General features: G+C 54.8%; 1 protein-coding gene across 7 annotated transcripts in view; it reads right to left on the bottom strand.

Annotated features, from left to right (window-relative positions):
* Positions 1–5,886: 5,886 nt before the first annotated feature.
* Positions 5,887–21,392, bottom strand: part of TOM1L2 (target of myb1 like 2 membrane trafficking protein) — a 132,829-nt gene continuing 117,323 nt past the window's right edge. The window contains exons 13-16 of one of the 7 annotated variants that reach the window (XM_050763429.1): positions 20,237–20,323; positions 13,293–13,352; positions 11,231–11,267; positions 5,887–10,185 (exon numbers count right to left, since the gene is read on the bottom strand). In XM_050763429.1, coding sequence (XP_050619386.1) covers positions 10,037–10,185; positions 11,231–11,267; positions 13,293–13,352; positions 20,237–20,323 — 333 coding nt within the window. In that variant the 3' untranslated portion in view covers positions 5,887–10,036. Of the gene's footprint in view, positions 10,186–10,441; positions 11,268–13,292; positions 13,353–20,236; positions 20,324–21,392 lie in introns of those variants that run through there. The other 6 variants (XM_050763433.1, XM_050763427.1, XM_050763428.1 and 3 more) reach the window with 6 other exon arrangements.

The raw sequence follows: 21,392 nt of genomic DNA, 5'->3' as shown, positions 1-21,392 counted from the left end.
AAGTAGCTCTGCTCAAGGGTCCACCCAGGACCCACTCCCTCCAGATGAACAACTGCTGGAGAACACAGAGAACAAAGCTGGCTTCTCCTCAGTGCCCTACCCCCACCAACACTCTGGAGGCGGCAGGAAGCCGATGATTTCCCTGAAAATTTCAACAGCCCTTCCCAGGGAGGGGGTGGGATAGGAAGTACTGGGTGAAGCCTAAATACCATTTTCTTCAGAGCTAGGCAGGTGATCTGGGTTTGCACCTGCTTGCTGCGTGACCTGGATCCACTTACCTCACTTCTGAGTCTCAGCTACTGGATCTGTAAAATGGGAATAACCCTTCCTGCAGTCACTGCAGAGGCAGGGAGGGTGCTTTGGAGTCATCATCACAACAGATCTGCCTCACTGTTTTTTGTTTTGTTTCTTGTTTTGAGACAAAGGCTCACTCTGTTGCCCAGGCTGGAGTGCAGCGCATGATCTCGGCTCACTGCAACCTCCACCTCCTGGGTTCAAGCAATTCTCCTGTCTCAGCCTCCTGAGTAACTGGGATTACAGGCACATGCCACCATGCCAGGCTAATTTTTGTAGTTTTAGTAGAGACAGGGTTTCACCATTTTGGCCAAGCTGGTCTTGAACTCCTGACCTCAGGTAATCCACCTGCCTCGGTCCCCCAAAGTGCTGGGATTGCAAGTGTGAGTCACTGCACCTGGCTATCACTGTTTTTTGTTTGTTTGTTTTTTGTTGTTGTTATTGTTTTTGAGACAGTCTCGCTCTGTTTCCCAGGCTGGAGTGCAGTGGCACAATCTCGGCTCACTGCAACCTCGGCCTCCGGGGTTCAAGCAATTCTCTTCCCTCAGCCTCCTGAGTAGATGGGATTACAGTCATGCACTACCAAGCCTGGCTAATTTTTGTATTTTTAGTAGAGATGGGGTTTTGTCTTGTTGGCCAGACTGGTTTCAGACTCCTGGCCTCCAGTAATCTACCCACCTCAGCTTCCCAAAGGGCTCGGATTACAGACGTGAGCTACTGCACCCAAACCGCCTCACCATTTTTTAAATGGGTTACCACATATGTAAATAGAATAGCTCAATAAATATTCACTCCATAACTGCAGGAGTTAGGGTAAAGGGAAAGAAGGCAAGACAACGTCAACAGGAGACCTGCACCCCAGAAAATCCAACCCCCATGGGGCACAGTCCAACGTGGGGGTGGGAAGAATTTTGCCTGGAATTACCGGGGCAACCCTCAAGGTGAGGGTAGGGGAAAACAGAAGTGGGGATCCATTTTTCAGGGGGAACATGCTTGTCTTGGCGGTTTCTCCCCTCAAAGATCCTGAGACCTCCAAGCAAGACCCTCGGGCCCCGCTTGGCTGGGGAGCGTTGAGCACGCCCAAGGAACGTGGACACAAGCCCCTCTGTACTGGTGTGTCTATCGGGTCAGGGATCCAGCCTGGCCCACGGTGACCCGGGCGGGCAGGTTCCGCTCAGTCTACTCGCTGAGCGCTGGCAGGGTGCTCAATGCTGTTTAAACCCAGTCACTCCTCTCGACAGCCTCAGGCGGTTGAGGCTGTTACCATCCCATTTTACAGCTGAGTAAATTGAGGCACGCGGAGTGGGGCGGTGAAGCGACTTGCTCAGGACGTCACAGCACTGCTGCCCCTGATTTTGTCGGGGCTGGAGGCAGCCGGAGAGCCGGGCCGGCTCAGCACACGCGCCGTCCAGGGCAGCGGGTGGAGACCCAGGGGAGCCGGGGCGCGGAGCCAGACCAGCCCCGCCCCCGCGGGTCCGGCGCAGCCAATGGGCACCCGGCCCGGAGTGGGGTGACGCGGCGTCAGCGCGTACTCCCGGGAGCCCAGCCCTGGGTCACATGCGCCGCTCCCGCTCGACCCGGGAGGCAGGGAGGGGTGGCGGGGACAGGCTGAGCTCAGCCCCCAGGCCAGACACCTGGCCGGGAGGGCCGCCAGGTGAGCGTCGCGGGCACGGAAGGGCTAACACGGGACAGCCCCACCCGGGACCGCGTGGCGCGCCCAGAGCAGAGAATTCCTCCCAGGTCACCCAGCCCGGCCCCTGCCCAACCTCGGCGTTGCCAACTGGGAGATAGGGGTTCGCATCTCCCCGCTTCCTCCAAGCCTCTTAGAGACTGATAGGCAGCTTCTGTGGGTTTCGGGCCTTTTCGGGCAGGCGTACAGCGCGGGCAGGGCCTCTTCCCAGGCCACTCGTCCTGTCCAGCCATGCCCTCGGTGCCCGGAGCTCAGCGGTGGATGGCAAGGCGGGCACTGGGCAGAAAGACTGGATTGTCCACCCTAGCCATTGCCTAGGCTACTGAAACCCCTCCCCCCACTCCCAGAGCCCCCTGCCACGCTGCCTGGCCCTGCATATCCTTCACTGCTGTGGGAGCCAAGCTGGGACCTGCCCAGGTTATGGCGGAGGGACCAGGCTAGGAGAAGAGACTGCTCAGCGCCTGAGTCTCCCCTCCCCCACGTCTTCATCTGTATATAACGGGGTGAGATGACTGTTGACATGGATGATTCTGGTCGTAGATGATGCTCCTGGTCTCATTCCAGCTTGGGCTCTGTGGTGAGCTGGGCAAGTTCTGTCCAGCCCTCTCTGAGCCTCCATGGCCAGCTTTGCCCCTGGAGGCTCACACCCACGTGGGCACCTGCTTATCATGAGTCATTGAACACACCCTCTACAAAAGAGCTACTTGAACCCCAAAGATTGCTGCACAGTGAGGAGTGTAGCTCACAAAGGCTGAGGAAGAGTGATACCTGTTCTCTGGGGGGTAACTGGCTGTTTGAGGAGAGGCCGATTACATACTGAAAGGGGTGAGTCTAGCTGGCAGCAGGGAGAGTGAGGAAATCCATGTAATAAGGCCCCTGTGGGCATTGGGTTTACTACCCACTACACCAGTTTACGGATCAGGATCAGGAGAGTAAAGAACAGAGTGAGACGGTGACTTACCCAACACCTACAGTTAAGCCTGCAACCCCAGGTAGGCATGGGGTGGACAGGAAATGGCACCAGACAATGGAGTCCACTCAATTTCCGGAAGCATCCTGCTTACTCCCTAGTGCTGAGAGTAGAGATTTTGCATCCTGGAATGTTGAGGGCCTGGGCTTGGAGGCCCTAGACAGACTCATCTGGGGTCTGCTCCAAAAGCTCTGACAGGGGCTCCTGTAAAATAAACTGATAGAATTTCTGGGTGGGTCATGCAAACCTAATAAGGTCTCAGCTTCTGCCATTCCCCTGCCCCCAGGACCCAAAAGAGACCCTTTTCTTGGAAAACAGGTGGGTTGGAAAAGAATCCCTCTTTCTCAGGTGCTTTCATGGGCAGGTGCATCGTGAACAGTGATGGGACCACAATGTTCCCACACTGCCCCTCCCAGATCTCTAGGGATGGAAAACAGTTCTCATGGGGCTCTAAGGACAGAGCCTTCCATCCAAGGGGTGAGGAGGCAACGCTGGGAGAGTCCAGAAGTTTGTCTGTGTCCAAGTCTGTGCCCTCAGTGTGTCACTCCCATCTCTGGCCCCCTCCATCCACACTGCAGTGACCATCTATTGTTTGTGCTTGCCCAGATTTCGTTCTTCCTCTGCTAAGAGCCTGATTTTCAGGGTGGGTTCCGGGACTTTGGCTGGAACTACTGTATTGGGAAAGAGGCACCCTGTCTCTGCCAGCAGGATGTCTGCCTAGAGCTCCAGGTAGCCTGCAGTCAGCCACATGGAAGAGCCAACCCAGAGGAGGCAGAACCAAGACTTAGACAGACAGATTCCTGACCACATTCACAAGCACCTGGATCCAGCTGTGCCTGAAGCTAATTCAGTTACATAATTCTATCTACATAACACATTCTTCTGATTAAACAGTTTCTTCCACAACCAAAAAATGTCCAATGTGTCATCTCTAAATGAGGACTTTGGGCCACAAACTGCCTCCTTTTGGCAAAGAGGTCCTGATGCTACTCTACTCAAGCATTTCCCCAATTTCTTTTCCCACAGAGCCCCTCCTTGATCAGAACAGCTGTGAATGTATTGGGAGAGCACACTTCAGCAAGTGCCCTCAAGTCGGTTGAGTCAGAGTTGCACAGCCACCCTCCTGTTCCCGTGCAGCTGGCCTACCCACAGGCTCCCACAATGCACACCTCAAGTGTGCAGCTTCAGTGCCCTGGGGCTCAGCTCAGAGCCTCCTCTCCCTGCAGGCCCTGGAAGAGGGCTACGACACTTACTGACTGCAGACTCCCCTTGACTGACTCTGGGAATGGACCCAGGCTGCGCGTTCCCCAAGGGCAGGTCTGGAGCAGCCCTCTCCCTCCCCTCTGGCATCAGCCTGGCACACAGCAGGCTCTCAGGAACACTGCTGAAAGTACAAGTGGCCTAGGTGTCCTGGTGATCCACAGTGGTGCCTCAGGACCAATCTACTCTCCACGGGGTAAGGATAGAGCTCAGGCCTCTTTCAGTGCTCACATTGCCTGCTACCGGGCTGGGGGCACATAATGAGCCAGGGTCTATGCTGTCTGTTCAAAAGGGACCTGGGTTTGCAGCCCCCCACCCCCACTTCAGAAGCCCACTCCCCTTCCCCCCTGGGTGTGGGAACCTCTATCTCCCTCCAACTGGTCGGAAACAGGGCTCTGCAGAGCTCCCTGGAGCCCAGGGAGGCAACTGGCCAGAGGGAGCTGGGTGCTGCCCCTTCTGGCTACGACTGGTGATGGTGGTGGTGCCAACACAGCCCCTGCCGTGACCTGCCTCGTATCAGTGGGCAGGAGAGCCCCTCCTGAGCCACCCTCCCAGAGGGCTGCTGCCAGCTTCATCTGCTGGCCGTGGAAGTGGTGTCTTTCCTGCCACTCCATGGCCCTGTCTGGGAGGTCTGGCTCTGGGTTGGTTGCTGGGTCTGCCACTACTCCCTGTGTGGCCTGGGGCAAGCGTACAGCTCTTTCTAGTCCTCCATGTCTTCTCTGGCATAGCAAGAGGTTGGCAAGATCTCCAGGTTCATCGGGGGTTTGCCGAGTCCACCCTGACTTGAGGTCTGTCCTTAAGCCCCAGCGAAGGGATTAAAGGGCCCTCAGCCTCCTAAGCCACCTGGAGAAGGCACAGGTTCCACAGGCTCCCACAGTGCACCCCTTATGACCCCCTATGTCTCTGCGCCTGAGGGGCCTCCTTCCGGGAGGACGGCTGCCTTACAACAAAGGGCTGTAGGCACCCACCTCCAGGACAAGGGGAGAGGGGAAAAGAAGCCTGTTTAGAAAGGGAGAGCAGGCTGCAAGGATGGGAGGAGACAGGTTTCTTTTTGGGGGGATAAAAATGTTCTAAATTTGGTTGTGGGGAGGATTGCCCAACTCTATGAATATTCTGAAGACTACTTAATTGTACACTTTAAATGGGTAAACTGTATGCTATGTGAATTAAATCTCAGTAAAGCTGTCAACAAAGAAAGTGTGAAGTCCACCTGGCTTGGAGCAGCACTTCTCAAATTCAGTGCCCCGCACAGGCTCTGCCGATGATGCCCAGCCCAGCTGTGGGAGCCCAGCTGAGGGTGGGGGCTGGGAATTAGAGGAGGTTGGGGCTGGCTCGGGCCTGCTTGCTCAAGGCCTGAGTGCCCTGGGCAAGGATGAGTGGCCTCCTCCTGCCCATCTGGGACCTGGGATGAGACCTAGGAACAACCACCGCACTTGGTCCTAGAGCTCTCAGGCAGGTTGTGGCAGGTTCACAGCTGCTCCCACTGACGCCACAACCTAGGCCATGCACAGGGATTTTCCCGGCCAGGTAACGGGCTGCTCAGGCAGCCTGGGCACTGGGGAAGGGTGGACTGAGGGTCCCCATGGCCGCCTCTGCTTAAAGAAAGCAGGTGGTCAAAACTGGCAAGCCCTTTGGACAGTCGTAGACAGTTCAACAGACCACACAGGCACAATTTGTTCAATTATTTATTTATTGTGGAGTATTTTACATGCAAGAACCCAACTAGAGAGAGGGTATCTGGAAGGAGGGCCAGTGGGGTGGATGGATGCTCTGAGCCTCGGGTGCACTGACCCACCCTCCAGAACCAGCTCTGCCCACAGAAACACATGACAGTGACAAGAACACTAAACTTCTAGGACGAGTGGACAGCAAATGCAACATTCAACACATTCCTTTTTTCAGGTAGCCCCCAACAATCCTGAGAATCCTCACAATTAAGTGCAAACTTTAGGAAATAAATATCTGTCCCCCTCTCCGGGAGAGCCTGGAGGCATGGACAGACAGAAGCAGTTCTGACTCAGGGGCTGATGGCTGCTCCCGGCAGCTGGTGGCTGCACGAAAGCCTGTCTTGGACCCCACAGATAGGAACGGCTGGTGATGGGCACTGGGGGAGGCAAGCACTTCAGGGGCTGACAGGCAATGTCTCTGGGGTGGAAACACTTCTCTCTGGGTGGGGAAGACTGGCTGTAACCCATATGGGTGAGATGTCCCCACAGCCGACAGTGGAGAGGCTCCTGGGGGCCACCCCAGCAGTGCCAGAGGCTGAGGCCAGGCTGCAAGCAAGCACTCCTTCGCACTGCTCTTCCAGAGCTGCCCAGGGGCTGGCCTGGCCCCAGGTGGGCCCATGGCCTACCCTGAGCCATCCAGAAGGCTGGGCCCGTCTGAGTTAGAGATGTGTGTCTGCGGGGACCCAGGATGGGGTGTGGCAGTGGGAAAGAGTGGGGCAGGAGCGTGGGCATTGGCAGCAGCTGCCCTGTGACCATCTGTTGCCCCTGGGCCATGCAGAGCCCTTGCCCCAACTCTCCTAGCTGGGTCCTCTCCTCCCCAGGGGCTGCAGTGACAGCACAGGCCCCAAGACTACCAGGTGGCAGGGTGGGGAGGTGGGGGAAGGCCAGTGAACCAAGGCACCATCACTCGCGTGGAGGCGCTAACAGAAAGACAGGAGGACAGCTGGATGCTCACCTTTCCCTCCGGCCCAGGCCAGCAATAACCCCTTAAGGCTCCAAAGCCCCTTGTCCCATGCACGCTGGTAAGCGAGCCGGTCATTCTCTCAGCCTGGCCACAGTTGGTCTGCTCAGTGCCTGCAGGCTGCCCAGGCAGGGCCACTCTGTGGCAGGCGGGCCGAAGGCCCACGGTGCCGGGGCCCAACTGCACATGGCGCCATTCTCTGCTGCCCACTGGCCAAAACGGTAGGCAGGAGGGAATGGCTAGTTTTCACATCTCAGCACACAATGAACAAAGAAAGGGTTAAACACATTCCCAAGAAAATATTTTGACAAAATAAATATTTTAACCTATAATCAGGTATAATTAGTGCTTATGAGGAATCCCAGCAATAATTTAGTGTAATTAAGTATATACTGTATCTGTGATTTCTAACACTCACGGAGAGGCTGGTGGGCCTTGAGAGTCCAGGTTTCCTGACAGGGTCGCGCCCCCTTCCTGGACCAGGCAGCCTGAGGACTGTGCTCCCCAGATGGTGGAGTCTGGGAGCAGAGACCTCAGGACGGGACATCTCGCCAGGGCTGAGTGGAAGCCCCTCTGGGGCACCGGGGCTGTACTTGCTTCCTGTGCAGGTCTCAAGCAAGAGCCCCCTCTGCCTACAGGTGGGGAAGGCTACCTCTGGATAGGAGCTGCAAGTAGGTGCTGGAAAGCCACCCGAGGGGTGGCTCCAGGCCAGGAAGGCAGGTGATACTTGTCAGCATGGCCAATGGCCTCCTGCCAGCCCATCCAGGTCCCCCACTCCCTGCTGCCCCTGGGGCAGCCAGGCCTCTCCAATCATGGCTGGCAACCAGCTGGCGCTGGAGCCAGAGCGGGAGCTGGAACTGGGGTGGGGCAGCTCTGGGCGTGGGTATGAAAAACAGCTTTGCTGGGGGCTCCCCAGGAGGGCACCTATCCCGGCTTCACGCACTATGGAAGCCCTGCTCCTTTCAGAGCCTCCAGGCTCCTGACCTTTCGGGACTCCCCGTTCCGTGAGGCAGGGATGCTGGCTCTTCCCTCCGAGGACACTGGGTCTCGGCTACAGTGCTGAGGTTGCAGAGCACTGACTGCCCAAGGTCCGGCCACCCACCACCCGCAGGCCCAGCTCTGGCAGGGCCTCAGAGACAACCCAAGTCACAACCCAAAGGCAGCCAAAGGGCTGGGGCCTCTGGGTGCACCTGGGCCATCCCAGCCACCTTTTCTGCAGCTCAAGTGAAGCCAGCTGACTTCAGAAGTCTTCACATTCAAGCTGGCCTCAGGGAGGTCTGTCTCTGAGAAACATTGAGGAGAGAGGCAGGGGCTCATCAAGTGTGAGGGAGCAGAGAGGCCAGGTGCGGCACATACTGCCAGAGAGGACAGGGCTAGAATCAGGCTGGCCAGGCTCCATGGAGGAGCTTCCTGGGTAAACCTGAGGAACTGGAGTGTGACATCCCTGCTAGTCCCACCCTCAGCCAGACCGAGGTCTCCTCTCTGGAGGAAGCTGGAGGGCTGCTGGCCTGGCATGGGGTCCTGGGTCGGGCAGCACTTGCTCTTCACTAAACAGTTCCTGTTGGTGCTCAGCATGGCTCCCAGCTGAAGTCACCATCCTGAATGCTCCCCAAAGACTGTGTCACTGGTCTCTTCTCCTGTCAAGCATAGCCCCCTTTCCCTGCTTGGCTGGTGGTCTGGGCCATCCTGCCAGGTGGGAAGGGCTAACTACACCATGGGTCAGGAACCTGTGCTGACTTAGGCAGTGCATGCTGGAGGGGACAGGAACAGACTGACCCAGTGAGCTGGGCCCAAGACGCACGGGGGTGTGCACAGCTGCAGCATTCTCCTTCTTCTGAGCAATAGCAGCTTGGTGAGAGGTGTGGGGGAGGTGTCTGGCTGGACCAGCGCCTGGGATAACCCATGAGTCCCATGCCCATGGCCAGGAGACACACCAGTGAGGACACGGGATGGGAGTATATGTTACCAGCCCCTAGCTGCTCTGCCTGCCTTCAGGATCAGCTTGGGGAGACAGTATAAATTGGTGGCCAGAGGACCTCTGAGGTGGGAGGAGGCCAGGCTGTCAGGACAGTCTGTGCAAGCAGGCCGAGGCCGATGCCAGGGAGCAGTGCAGGGGCCTTAGTGCTGCTCAGGCCTCTCAGTCATTGGGAACCTCCAAGCGTGCCGCAAAGCTGTTTACTGCTGGCTCTGGAGGCAGAGGTGCGAGGCTACGATAGGCCAGGCCACAGCCTTGAGTGTGGCCCATGTGCACACCTGTGACACTTCCCCAGGCAAGCCAGAGCAATGCCTCCAATGCAAGCCCCTCCACAAGCCAGGGCCAGGTGTGTGGGTGTGAGCCTGCAGTGTGTGCATGGCAGTTTGGTTTACTGGTAGTGTTGTCTCAGCAGCGTGCCACATGGCCACCATCTGCGGGCTGCCTGCTGCCCTCCCAATTGTCCTTGGCCCTCTCCCTGCCCTGGGAGCCTACAGGGCCCCTTGGTTCCAGGCTCGGCTGCTGAGCCAGCTTGGGTGTGAAGCCTGCGCTGGCAGCTGAGTGATGGAGAGAGGGTCAAGAAGGTGAGAGACCCCCCATGGACACCCAGCAGAGCCTTCTCAAATGCCGATAAGCCAAACGTCACAAAGTGACAAGTCCAAGGAGGGAGACCAGGCCCCAGGTGGGTGCAGCGCACCCTGCTCTTCCAGAGATGCCACAAAGCCCCTTCGGGGAGAGAGGTGCCCAGGTGGGCAGAATGCCTGAGAAGGTTGCTGAGCCAGGCAGAGGTGAGCACAGGGCAGGGCCAGGCCTGCTCCTTCTCCGTGGGTGGGTGGAGGAAAGACAGTCCGGGTGGTCTGCTCAGGAAGCGCTGCCTGGGGCTGGGCCACTCTGCCCACTCTTCCTTGGAGGAAACATGGGCAGAGGGGCCCGTGGTGGGAGGGAAAGGAGTGTCTGGCTGCAGCTGTCCCACCACTCAGAAAAGAAGGTGGCTAAAGCTGGTCCTGACTAGTGGGAGGCCTGGGAGCAGACACGGTGGCATTTCCATGGAGACACAGGTGTGCAGGCCGTGTGGAGCTGGGGATGTAGGAGTGGCCAGTGCCTGGTGTCCATGGGGTGTGAGTGGGGACCCGCCATCTGGGGAGGCAAACCACAGAGCCGCTCACAGGGCGAAGAGGGCATCCTCTGACCGCTCTGGCTTCTTCCGGCCAGAAGGGTTTGAGGCTGGGGCAGGAGCCTCCATGGGGGGCGAGGGGAGGTCAGGAACCATTTCAGCCGCTTTGGCTCTTTCTTCAAGGAATTTATCAAACTCTGCAATACAAACCAAGGCAAGGGTCAAGGTTGGTGAGGGCCGGCCACCAGAGGAAGCGCACCCTTCCACTCCTCAGCCTGTTTCCTCCTCTAGGGCAGGCATGAAGCCCACCCAGGAGCAGGTGGGTGGGGAGGCCTTCGTAAGCTGCAGTGTTGGGGGAGGGTCCCGGGTGTGCCCAGCCCTCCGGCCCGGTAGGGAAAGGCTCTGGAAAACACAGCCCAGAGCGCTCACCCGACCACTGACCATTTTCCAAATCAGCACTGGGTTTTGTCCATTTTGTCCAGTTTGTCCATTTCCAGTTTTGTCCATTTTCCAGATCAGCCCCGGGGGTGGGGCAGGGTAAGCTGGAGGGGCCAGCTCCTGATTAACCAGGCAGGAACCATCCCACCTCCCCTACCCTTGCCCACCAATGGGGGAGACTGACGAGATGCTGAGGAAGGCAGTGGGGAGCGGGGAAGGCCCCATTTATATGGGCATCCAGAGCTAGGGAGCAGGGTCCTCTGAAGTTTCCCTCCCCGCACAGCGGTCTGGTCACAGGGTCTGGCAGACTTGGGGAGGGGGGACAGGAGCACGGAGAGGCAGGTGGAGCGGGGCAAGATGAGCTCGGGGAGGCAGGATGTGAAGGGCAGGGGATGTGGGGGTAGCCACGTGGGAGAACTAAGACCTCAGAGAGGCTCCTCCCTTCTGGCTCAGTGGCCCAAGGGTCCTGATGCGCACCCCCACAAACTGCGCGTGTCTGAGCTGGGCTGAGCACCTGTGGGTCGGGACCAGGTGGCAGTCTGCACCTGCTATTCACCAGCTCTGCAACTTTGTGGAAGTCACGTGTTCTTTCCGACCTCTGTTTCCCAATAAGCAAGATAAATCACACTTCCTAAGCCAGCATAAGACCCGGGTGGGACCAAGCCAGCCGTGAAGTCCACGGCGCAGGGCCTGGCACCGGTAGGTGCTCTGGCAGCGGGGGCTCCAAGGTGATGGGGGCTGGCTCCTGTGCAGCCTGGGCAGGAGCAACAAAAGGGGGCTGTAAGGCCATTGGCCAGGCCATACCTTCACTTGTGACACCCTCCTCCAGGTCATCGCCCTTCTGTGGGAGGAGCAGAGAGAATGAAATTAGGGCAGTGGTCCAAGCACTGCCCGCCCAGCCACCTCTGTCTGCCCATGGCCACCCTAGGGCAGCACTGCCCAGGGCAGCCCAAACAGAACTTCCTAATTTCCCCTGTTTCCAGATTTCTGTAATAGTAAAATACTGCTCTTCTTATTGGAGAAACAGAAGCTTTGTTTCAAAAAAAAAAAAGCAAAAAAATTCAAATATGTTTTAGGTTTTGATCCTCCAGAAGGGCTGGAAAGAAAACTCCCAAAACGGTGCAGGCTGGTTCTCCAGCCTGGGCTGTGGAGGGCGGGACCCCACCTTCAGCACTCTTGAGGCTCTAGGGAGAGGCACAGAGCAGTAGCCACAGGGGGCTGAGCCTGAGCACACACAGGGTCACGTGTGCCCAACACAACACCCACTCGCTGCCAGCCACAGGGTTTCTGGGAAGAGGCTGTTCACACCAATAGCTGGAAACCGCACGAGGCCTGGATGGCTCAGGGCCACAAAGCCCACAGCACAGGGCCTGTCACTCAGTAGGTACTTTGGCAGTGGAGGCTGTGCCTCCAGAAGCCATGTCCTGCCGCCTCCTGGGAGCTGCACCAGCCTCCTCCTGTGGCCCAGATTCTATCACCTGCTGCTGGCTCCTGAAGGAACCATGGAGGTTCTGTGTACTCAAAAATTAAAGTGCATCAGATTTGATTTTGTTTGGAGAACACAGTAGTGTCTTGAGTTTACGGGGTTCCCTGGGGACTGGGGAAGAGCAGCATGTGCAGGGCCTCATTGGGAAGGGGCAGGATGGGGAAGCGACAAAGCCCTGGGCTGGGCTAGGAGACCTGGGTTCCTTCCTGGCTCTACCACTGACCTGCTATGTAGCCTTACTGGACACATCCCTTCCCTGTCTGGACCCTGGGGTCCCCCTTAGAAGTTAAGGACCTTGGTCCTTCCTGCCTTGCTTCTGTGAGAGAAGCAATTTCTTTTCGAGGCATCCCCTTGGAAAAGATGTCCTGGGGTGTGCTCTTCCTCCCTGACACCCAGGCAGCTGCCTTCTTTGGCAAGGCATGTGTTTGGAAAGCCTGACCTTCTGGGGAGGAGGCCCAGAGCAGCCAGAGGCCCCAACCTGAGGCCTGCTGTCCTAGTGTGGGAGGTGGCCAGGTCACCAGCCCAAAGACAGCCAGGCTGACCCTGTCGTTAAAGAACTCAACAGGCTCTTCTGCCTGGGGACCAGGCCCCCTGCAGAGGAGGCAGCTAGGAGGGAGATGAGGCGTCTCCAGCTCTGGGGGAGAATCCAACTACCCCATGACTCTGGGCAAGCCATTTCCCAGAGTGCACCTCTTCACCTGCCACCCTGACCCCTCCTGGGCTGCTGAGAGTGAAAGTGCTTTGTGAAGAACACAGGGAGGGCCAGCAGTTATCATGGGCAGCCACTGCAGCTCTCCTTTCTTGGGACCTGTTGCCATTTTCAGATGCGTAGTATCCTCATCTTCTAGCCCTATCTCTAGGATGGAGACAACGGGTCTTTGGGGCAGGGGTTCTTTTAAATCAAAAATCAGGAAGGGAGGAGGGGGATGACAGCGAATTAAAAACAAAAGCACTGTGTGTATACTTCACAATTAAAAAAAAAAGAAATGAAAACAAAAAACAAAACAAAACATGGTCCCCCCACACTCCCTCCCCCCAAAAACCAAAGCACGCACACACATCTGAAATGGAAAAGAAAATGGGGGGAAGGCAAGTGTATGTTTTGGAGCCGGCTAAGGCTAGGACTGTGTGGGTGAAGGAGTTGGTGCCCAGGGCCTTGCCCCAGCACAGCTGGCCTCCGCAGGCCTGGAGGCCGCCGCAGCACCCACAGCTATGGGTTGATGTCGGGGAGGAGGAGCAGCTATGGAGCTTGCCCAGACCTCCCTTCTCCACTGACCCAGACAGGGGTGGAGCCCCTGCTGATGCTCCCCCAAGGCCTGTCCTCAGAAGAGCCTCTGCCGCTCCATACCCCACACATGAAATAGAAAAGTCGAGTCTCACCAGGTCGGTCCTGAGCCACACCTCAATGTCGTCCATGACAGAGGGCTGCGCAACGGGGATCTATGGAGGCGGCAAGCAGCGGGCCAGGCAGCCCCCACACAGCCAGCGAGGGGAGACAGAACACCGGAACAAAGGAAATCATCAACAGCAACCCCAAATAAAACCAAAATGTACACAGAGCAAAAAAACACAATTGGCACAGCACACAGGGGCAACACAGGGCAGCCACGTGTGAGATGGCAGGTGAGGAAAGCAATGAGGTGCAAACGATAAGAAGCAGGCTGCCCAGCAGGGCCGGCGGTAAGGAAGGTGGCTGTACGCGTTCTTGAAATGGAGAACTTTTTGACTATGGGTGTCCACTCTCACATTGCGGGGCCTCTCAGCCCGGGGCTGCAAAACACCTTCTAACCTCAGGAAGGCGCTGCCATGCAGGCTGATTTTGAACTCAGCCACTGTGACAGTCCGCTGTCAAGCCCAACCCAGGGGAGGCCAAGTGACGGCCTGCCCAGAGCAGGGTACAGGTGCTCAGAGGGCAGGGCGGCACCAGCCCTGGGGGATGCAGGGGGGTCTGTTTGCTCAGCTGAAGAGATTTTGAAACGCATCCTGGTGCATTTCTGAGTGGAGAGGGGAACTGGAGGAGGTGCGTGCTCCGTCGGGCGGGGTGTGGCCTGGTAGACAGAGACAGGAACATCTTACCATCAACAGAAACAGAACAAAAATGAGGGCTCTGATGACAAAGGGGACTATGGGGTTCTAGTCTTTGTGTCTCTTTACGGGAAATTCATGAAGCAGCCCTGAAAGCAACAGCTCCCTTTAGTCTCGTCCTTTCTTCCCTGTGTTCAATGGCTGGCTGTGCTTCAGGAGTCAAAGAAACAAAGTTCAGCCGAGCACTGGGACACCGCAGCCAGAGCCAGGGAGGTGGCAGCTTCCAGGCAAACTAAGGTGTACCACGGGGGTGCCTGAACAGTCACCTTGCTTGGGCCCCTGTGCCAAGCACCTCAGGGACAGAGACTCTGAAAAATCCATGTGGCTAAGAAGGTTTAAGTTGCTGTCAAATATGACCTGATAAGAAGTGAAGGTAAACTTTAATTCCCCAGAAGCCATGTTAATGGAATGTTGGCTCCAGCCTAGAGAAATGAGGCGATGGCCCTTAATCACCTCCTCGCCTACCCTGGCTCTGGGAGGTTCCCTTTCAGGGCTCACTTGCAAGACCCCTATTTCTATAAAACAATGCCAGCACTGGGTCTATAGCTGGCTTCACCCAATGCCATGATCTAGGGTAAGACTAAAGTAAAAATAAGCAGTAAAAGGAATACCCCAGGCCGGGCGCGGTGGCTCAAGCCTGTAATCCCAGCACTTTGGGAGGCTGAGACGGGCGGATCACGAGGTCATGAGATCGAGACCATCCTGGCGAACACAGTGAAACCCTGTCTCTACTAAAAAAATACAAAAAACTAGCCAGGCGAGGTGGCGGGCGCCTGTAGTCCCAGCTACTTGGGAGGCTGAGGCAGGAGAATGGCGTAAACCCGGGAGGTGGAGCTTGCAGTGAGCTGAGATCCAGCCACAGCACTCCAGCCTGGGCGACAGAGCAAGACTCCGTCTCAACAACAACAACAAATAAATAAATAAATAAAAGGAATACCCCAGTGTCTATCAAATGTAAAAAATAACACGACCTTCACAAAGAAAAAGAACAAAGAACACACATCACCAGCAGTGATGTGACAGCTCCAGTGCTGGAGGTTGACACCTGCTGCTGATGATGGGGGAGGGTGGTCTGGGGCCCCAGGTGGAGTCCAGCACTCTGAGCAGGTATCTGCGATGCCACCAGAGCTCTTCGCTCCCTCAGTGAGCTTGGTTGGCCCCTTGCTCTGAGGAATGTGCTCTGTGTCCTACCTTCGGACCCAGTGTGGGAAGCCCACAAGAGCACTTTCAGAAAGGCCCAAGCCAGTCACTGATCAGATTAGGAAATGTCTGTGTTGCCCATTATTTCTTTGACTTACTGGGGACTTAAGAATGTTGAATTGAGCAGGGCATGGTGGCTCACTCCTGTAATCCCAGCACTTTGGGAGGTTGAGGAGGGTGGATCGCCTGAGGTCAGGAGTTCGAGACCAGCCTGAGCAACATGGAGAAACCCCATCCCTACTAAAAATACAAAATTAGCTGGGTGTGGTGGTGTGCACCTGTAATCCCAGCTACTAAGGAGGCTGAGGCAGGAGAATCACTTGAACCCGGGAGGCAGAGGTTACAGTGAGCCGAGATCACGCCATTGCACTCCAGCCTGGGCGACAAGAGTGAAACTCCGTCTAAAAAAAAAAAAGAAGAATGTTTAATTGAAAAGGTATCAGGCGAGTCTTATCACCCAGAACTGAAGCTTAGAAAGTCAGAGGCATCTCCAGAGAGAAAACGCCCCCACACTAGTGGTCAGAGTGCACACCAGCCCTTTTTTACACCTGACCAGCTTTCGTCCACTTAGCAGAAACTGAGATTAGATGTCCTGAGCTTTCCAATGTGTTGCAAAAGCTAGAACAAAGACATTAAGGGGTCAGGGGCCTTAAACCTTCAGATTTTTCTTGTTAATTGTTTTGTTGATGTTAAAGAACAAATCCCTTGAGGCCTTGGGTCATACTTTAATTTTCTTCTTTGGGGATTAATCTCGAGAGCCAACATGCTCAGAAAATAAACAATGACACTTAAGAAATTCCTCACCCCCTCAAAAATAATTTCCCAAAAGCAGGATCATGGGAACCCTTTTCTTCCCTGTCCTAGATTTTTCCAAGTAATTGGTATATTTACGGAATGGCATCCTCCAGCCCAAGCCCTAGAGGGCAGACTGAGGAGGAGAGGGCACTGGGTGGGGTCCATTTGGGCCCTCGCACTCACTGGTGGCAGGACTTGGGGTGAGTCACTCCTCTCTGGACCCCACTTTCTTCACCAGAGAGCTCCCGAGTTTCTTCTATCCTAAGAAGCCTCAGAGATTTGGGTGGAGAGGCAGGAGCAGGGGACAGAGGCCTGAGCAATGTTTGGCTTCAATTTCCTCATCTGTGAAATAAGGCGATTGCTAGGTTGTATTTGGCTTTCAATTCTTATGATTCAGAAGAAGAAAGTTATGACTTCACTTTCAGGTTGGTGCTTCTGTTTTCTAATTTAGAAACCCAGGGATGTTAGAAATTATTGGAATTGACTCATTACAATATGGAAGCCACTTGGCCTCAGGGCATGAACCATGGTGAAGCAGGGTGATGGTTAACAGTTAAGCTTACATAACGTAAGCTTAAATTGACTTTCTTGTGGCTGGACACAAAACCTTAGCTATCTAAACCTGTTGTCCTGGTAAATAAATGCCTTGAGTATTATAACAGGGCAAAGTTCCTTCTAATAATGTAGGTGCTATCAGACTCAGACTAAACATGTACACTGCTTAGAAAATATGAACTAAAGAAACTGTAGGAGGCCGAGGACGCGCGCCTTGTCAGGCTGATGGGAGGGAAGTGGGGCCCTGGCTGGAGGAGGGGCCACTGCACTGAGTCTTAGGGGACTCTGTTTCTTCGCTGCAGCTTTGGGCGAGTCACCAGGCCCCTAGGAGGCCTCAGCGTCCTCATCTGTCAGACTAGGGGCTGGCCCAGCAGATTCCTAAGAAGACTGTTGGCTCTGATATATCATAGTTTTATTTTTATTTTTATTTATTTATTTATTTTGAGACAGAGTCTTGCTCTGTTGCCCAGGCTGGAGTGCAGTGGTGTGATCTCGGCTCACTGCAACCTCTGCTTCCCAGGTTTAAATAATCCTTGTGCCTCAGCCTCCTGAGTAGCTGGGATTACAGGCGTGAGCCATCACACCTGGCTAATTTTTTTTTTTTGTATTTTTAGTAGAGACAGGGTCTCGCCATGTTGGCCAGGCTGATCTCAAACTCCTGGCCTCAAGTGATCCGCCCAGCTCGGCCTCCCAAAGTGCTGGGATTACAAGTGTGAGCCACTGCACCCAGACTGACGTGCCATAGTTTCAGCATTTTACTGGGTAATGATCCAAGCTGAAGGCTGGTCTGAGGGATCTGAAGAAGAGTATGAGTTGGAAGAGAGGGACAGAAAGGAAGAAGACATGTGAAGAGAGAAAAGGAAGGAAGCTAGCACAGGAATGCCCTCCAATAGAGACTACTGCCTGAAGCTCAGCCCCTCTGAAGATAGGTAGGCCAGGCTGGCTTGGCTGAGGCAGTGGTTAGACCAACCCTTCCCATTTTCAAAGTCCATAGACAAGCATCTTGGATGTCAGAAGTCACAGGTTTTGATCTGAGCGGCAGGTGAGCCATCCTGCTGTCAGCTGACTCACTTGGAACTGCAGGCAGGGGCAGCTCTGCCTCAGGGTCAGGAGGGAGGGTTGCCAGTCCAAGGGGGAGAGGTGAGTCTGTCTGGTACTCCAGGGGTTAGGATTATCCTTCCAGAGTAAGAGGAGCCTTGGGGGCCTCCAGGTCTGAGGAGGGAGTCCTGCCCTCCAAACCCAAGCCTGGGTTTTGGCAGCAGCACTCTTTACTAACCTACCTCTGTTCTTGTTTTGACTTAGATTCTCTCACATGAGGATATCTTCCTGGCTGCACCCTGCATAAGGGAGACAACCCTAGCTGATCACCAGCCAGGAGAGGCAAAAAGACCTTACACTAGAGAGGCCAGGGAAGGACAGCACAAGCCTAGCAGTCTCCCTGAGAGTCGCCCGGCCCTAGCCCATTGACAGATCTCATTTCTCTTCAACCAGTAATGAGCCTGGTGGTGTCAGTTAACTTCTGTGTTGGCTATCCAAACACCTGAATCCCAGGAGCATAAGGGTTCCACCCGATGCTCCTCTGCAGGTTCCCACAGCCCCACGCCCACAAGGAAACCCACCTGTCCAGTTTTCAATGCAACAAGAACAATTTCTGCAGCTCAGGTGTGCTATTTCCAGAGAAGCTGTGAATCCCTTCCTATGACACTTCAAGCACCACCCCACTGGGACGGCGTCTAAAAGCCTTTGATCTCACTCAACAGTACAAAAAGTTTCCAAGTAAAGAATTTGTACTCGGGAGGTTTGAAAAGACTCAAGGTTTCTACACTATGGGAAATAAGGCAAAGCAATTAATATTTGTTGTAAAGAAGAAAAAAAAAAACAAAAACTGCAGTCAGTCAGGCGAGACACCAGGTTAGCTGTTAGTTAGGTTTGTTTCTGGGAAGTTAGAGACTGGAGCTCTATGTGGGGACCCGGCAGTGGCGAGGCAGTCTGTGTGGCCAGAGGCAGGCACCACCGCCAGCTGCCAAGGCCACCCTCACGGGAGTTTGTGTGGGCAGTATCCTTTTTTGCAGGATTAACAGGCACAAGGGCACATGGGCTGGATCTTCCCAATGAATACACATGGTCTCTAGAAGCCCGGCTGCAAGGGCCCCCAACATGTGGGCCAGAGCCCAGTCTGTCCCTGAAGAAGCAAATGAGAGGCCTGGGCCAGTGCATCTCTCTAAGAATGGGCTTGGGGTCTAGTGGAGGAGCTGCCTTCTCACCCAGAGCAGGAGTGTGCTGCTGCTATGACAGGTGGCGGAAGAACTGCCCAGGCTGACAGCAGAGCTGTGCAGAGGGCCCCAGCCCAAGCTGGGTGGCAGGCAGATGCTCCTTGCTCCCACGGCTCTGAGTGGTCCTGCATGGCCCAAGTTCCTGCTCACTGCTCACGCTTTGCTCAAGCAGGCGGCCCCTGTGCTGCTTGCAGTCTAGGACCTGCTGGCCTTTCCTCTGGCCACAGCCTATCATAGCACACCAGGGGCAGTTATGTATTCCTCTCACCCCACCCCACCTGGAGGGAGAGGCCCATGTTTGCACTGCTTTCATCATCTTTCCTTCTCTGCATTCTCTCCAGCTCAGCTTCCACCACATGTACCCAGAGCTCTGGGCTCTGCTAGAGGTGAAATGGTCATCCTGAGGCATACAGCCTGAGATGAGCTGACCCTCTCTCCATGCACCAGGCTCAGGCCACCTGAAAAGACAAGGTAGGAGAGACCCTTGCAGGTCTGTGGGCCAGGAAAGCTCTGCTGCATGAGGACTAACTGTGTTTACAACACTGAACATTCCTGGGCTTTGTCTTCTTTTTATGTTGTTTCTACTGTGTTGGTTTTTGTTTTTTGTTTTTTGTTTTTTTTGAGGTGGAGTCTCACTCTGTCACCAGGCTGGAGTGCAGTGGCGCAATCTCAGCTCACTGCAACCTTCGCCTCCCAGGTTCAAGCAATTCTCCTGCCTCAGCCTCCCGAATAGCTGGGATTACAGGCGCACACCACCAAACCCAGCTAATTTTTGTATTTTTAGTAGAGACAGGGTTTCACCATGGTGGCCAGAATGGTCTTGATCTCCTGACCTCATGATCTGCCTGCCTCAGCCTCCCAAAGTGCTGGAATTACAGATGTGAGCCACCGCGCCCGGCCTGTGTATTCTTTAAGAGGTTTCAAATCATTTTGAGGGACTTAGTGGACACAAGTAAGTACATTATAAAAATCTGTCAAGTCTAGGACTGCTGAATTCACAGGCCCTGGGCTAGAGGGGGCTTCCCTGACTGGTCAGATGCTTTGAGTCTGTTCCCTTAGAATTGTTCCCTCCCAAGCAACAGCCACAGTGACTTGTGCTCATCCTGGAAAAGTGAATACTGCCCGGAGCTCCGGAGACAGTAAAAGGAAGGAAAGGACCCTCTCCTCATCCCTGCTAATGTCCCAGACTCTTCAGGCCTGGGGGCAGGGAGGTATTTTTGGGACTGGGAATCTGTGACTTACAGAGATTATGCAAAAATAGGAGGGGAAATTTGGCACCCCTATCAGAAAGAGAGAGTGTGGCCTTGTACTGTCTGATTCACAAAGGCTTGGCAGGTCACAAGAGGAAGACATGAGCTGTTACACAGGTAGGGGCTGGGGTGGACAGCAGGCTCGGCTCGGCTGGTGACTCCTCACCATTCCTTGGGTTATGAGCCAGCTGTCTATGGGCTCCAGGTCATACTCCCCACCTCTACCTTTCTTCTGGGCCGAGGACAGAAAAGTCTCAGAAAGAAAAGTCACAGCAAGACCCATGAGAAAGAAGTCAATAGCACATATTGTGGAAACAGAAAAGTCACTCTTCAGACGTGACCCTTTGCCACGTAAGGAAATCTGATGCCCTGCTCCCAACCTCCACCCCTGGCATGTCCCCCTTACCTGCCTGGAAAAAAGAAGAAAAGTTTAGTAACCAAGAATCCCAACAGGATAACATATACTCATGCCAACTACTCCCGTGCCCTTGGAAAATCTCCCGGAGATCACAGGTTGACCAGAGCTGCTTCTCTCAATTACGGCTATCAGGGTTGGCAGGCGGTCAACTTTTCAAAGAACCAGCTTTTACAGAAGCATTTCTACTTTTTTCTTTTTCCTGCATTTTTTCTTTTATTTTTTTTCTCTTTTCTAGTGGCTTGTGTATTCTTTTTCTAAACTCTTGAATACTAAATTTAGATGTATTCTTCATTGCCTTTTAAAATATTTATTTATTTGAGGTGAGGTCTCACTATGTTGCCTAGACAGGGTCTCAAAATATCCTGGGTGCAAACAAAGCAATCCTTCTGCCTCAGCCTCCCAAGTGGCTGGGATTACAGGTGCCCGCCACCACACCTGGCTATTTTTTTTTTTTTTTTTTTTTGAGACAGAGTCTAGCTCTGATGCCAGGCTGGAGTGCAGTGGCACAATCTCGGCTCACTGCAACCTCTGCCCCCCAGGTTCAAGAGAGTCTCCTGCCTCAGTCTCCCAAGTAGCTGGGATTACAGGCACATGCTGCCACACCCAGCTAATTTTTGTATTTTTAGTAGAGACGGGGTTTCACCATGTTGGCCAGGATGGTCTTGATCTCCTGACCTTGTGATCCACCCACCTCAGCCTCTCAAAGTGCTGAGATTACAGGCATGAGCCACTGTGCCCAGCCCTGATTTTTGTATTTTTATTAGAGACAGGGTTTCACCATCTTGGCCAGGCTGGTCTTCAGCTCCCACCTCAGCCTCCCGAAGTGCTGGGCTTACAGGTGTGAGCCACTGCGCCCAGCCCTGGGATGACCTTTTCTTGACTGACTTGGTTGGATTTGATTTGT

The sequence above is a fragment of the Macaca thibetana genome, chromosome 16, assembly GCF_024542745.1.
Source record: "Macaca thibetana thibetana isolate TM-01 chromosome 16, ASM2454274v1, whole genome shotgun sequence".
In the NCBI taxonomy this organism is placed as follows: domain Eukaryota; kingdom Metazoa; phylum Chordata; class Mammalia; order Primates; family Cercopithecidae; genus Macaca; species Macaca thibetana.
The sequence above is the reverse complement of the archived record's forward strand: the minus strand, read 5'-3'. Positions and strand labels throughout refer to the sequence as shown.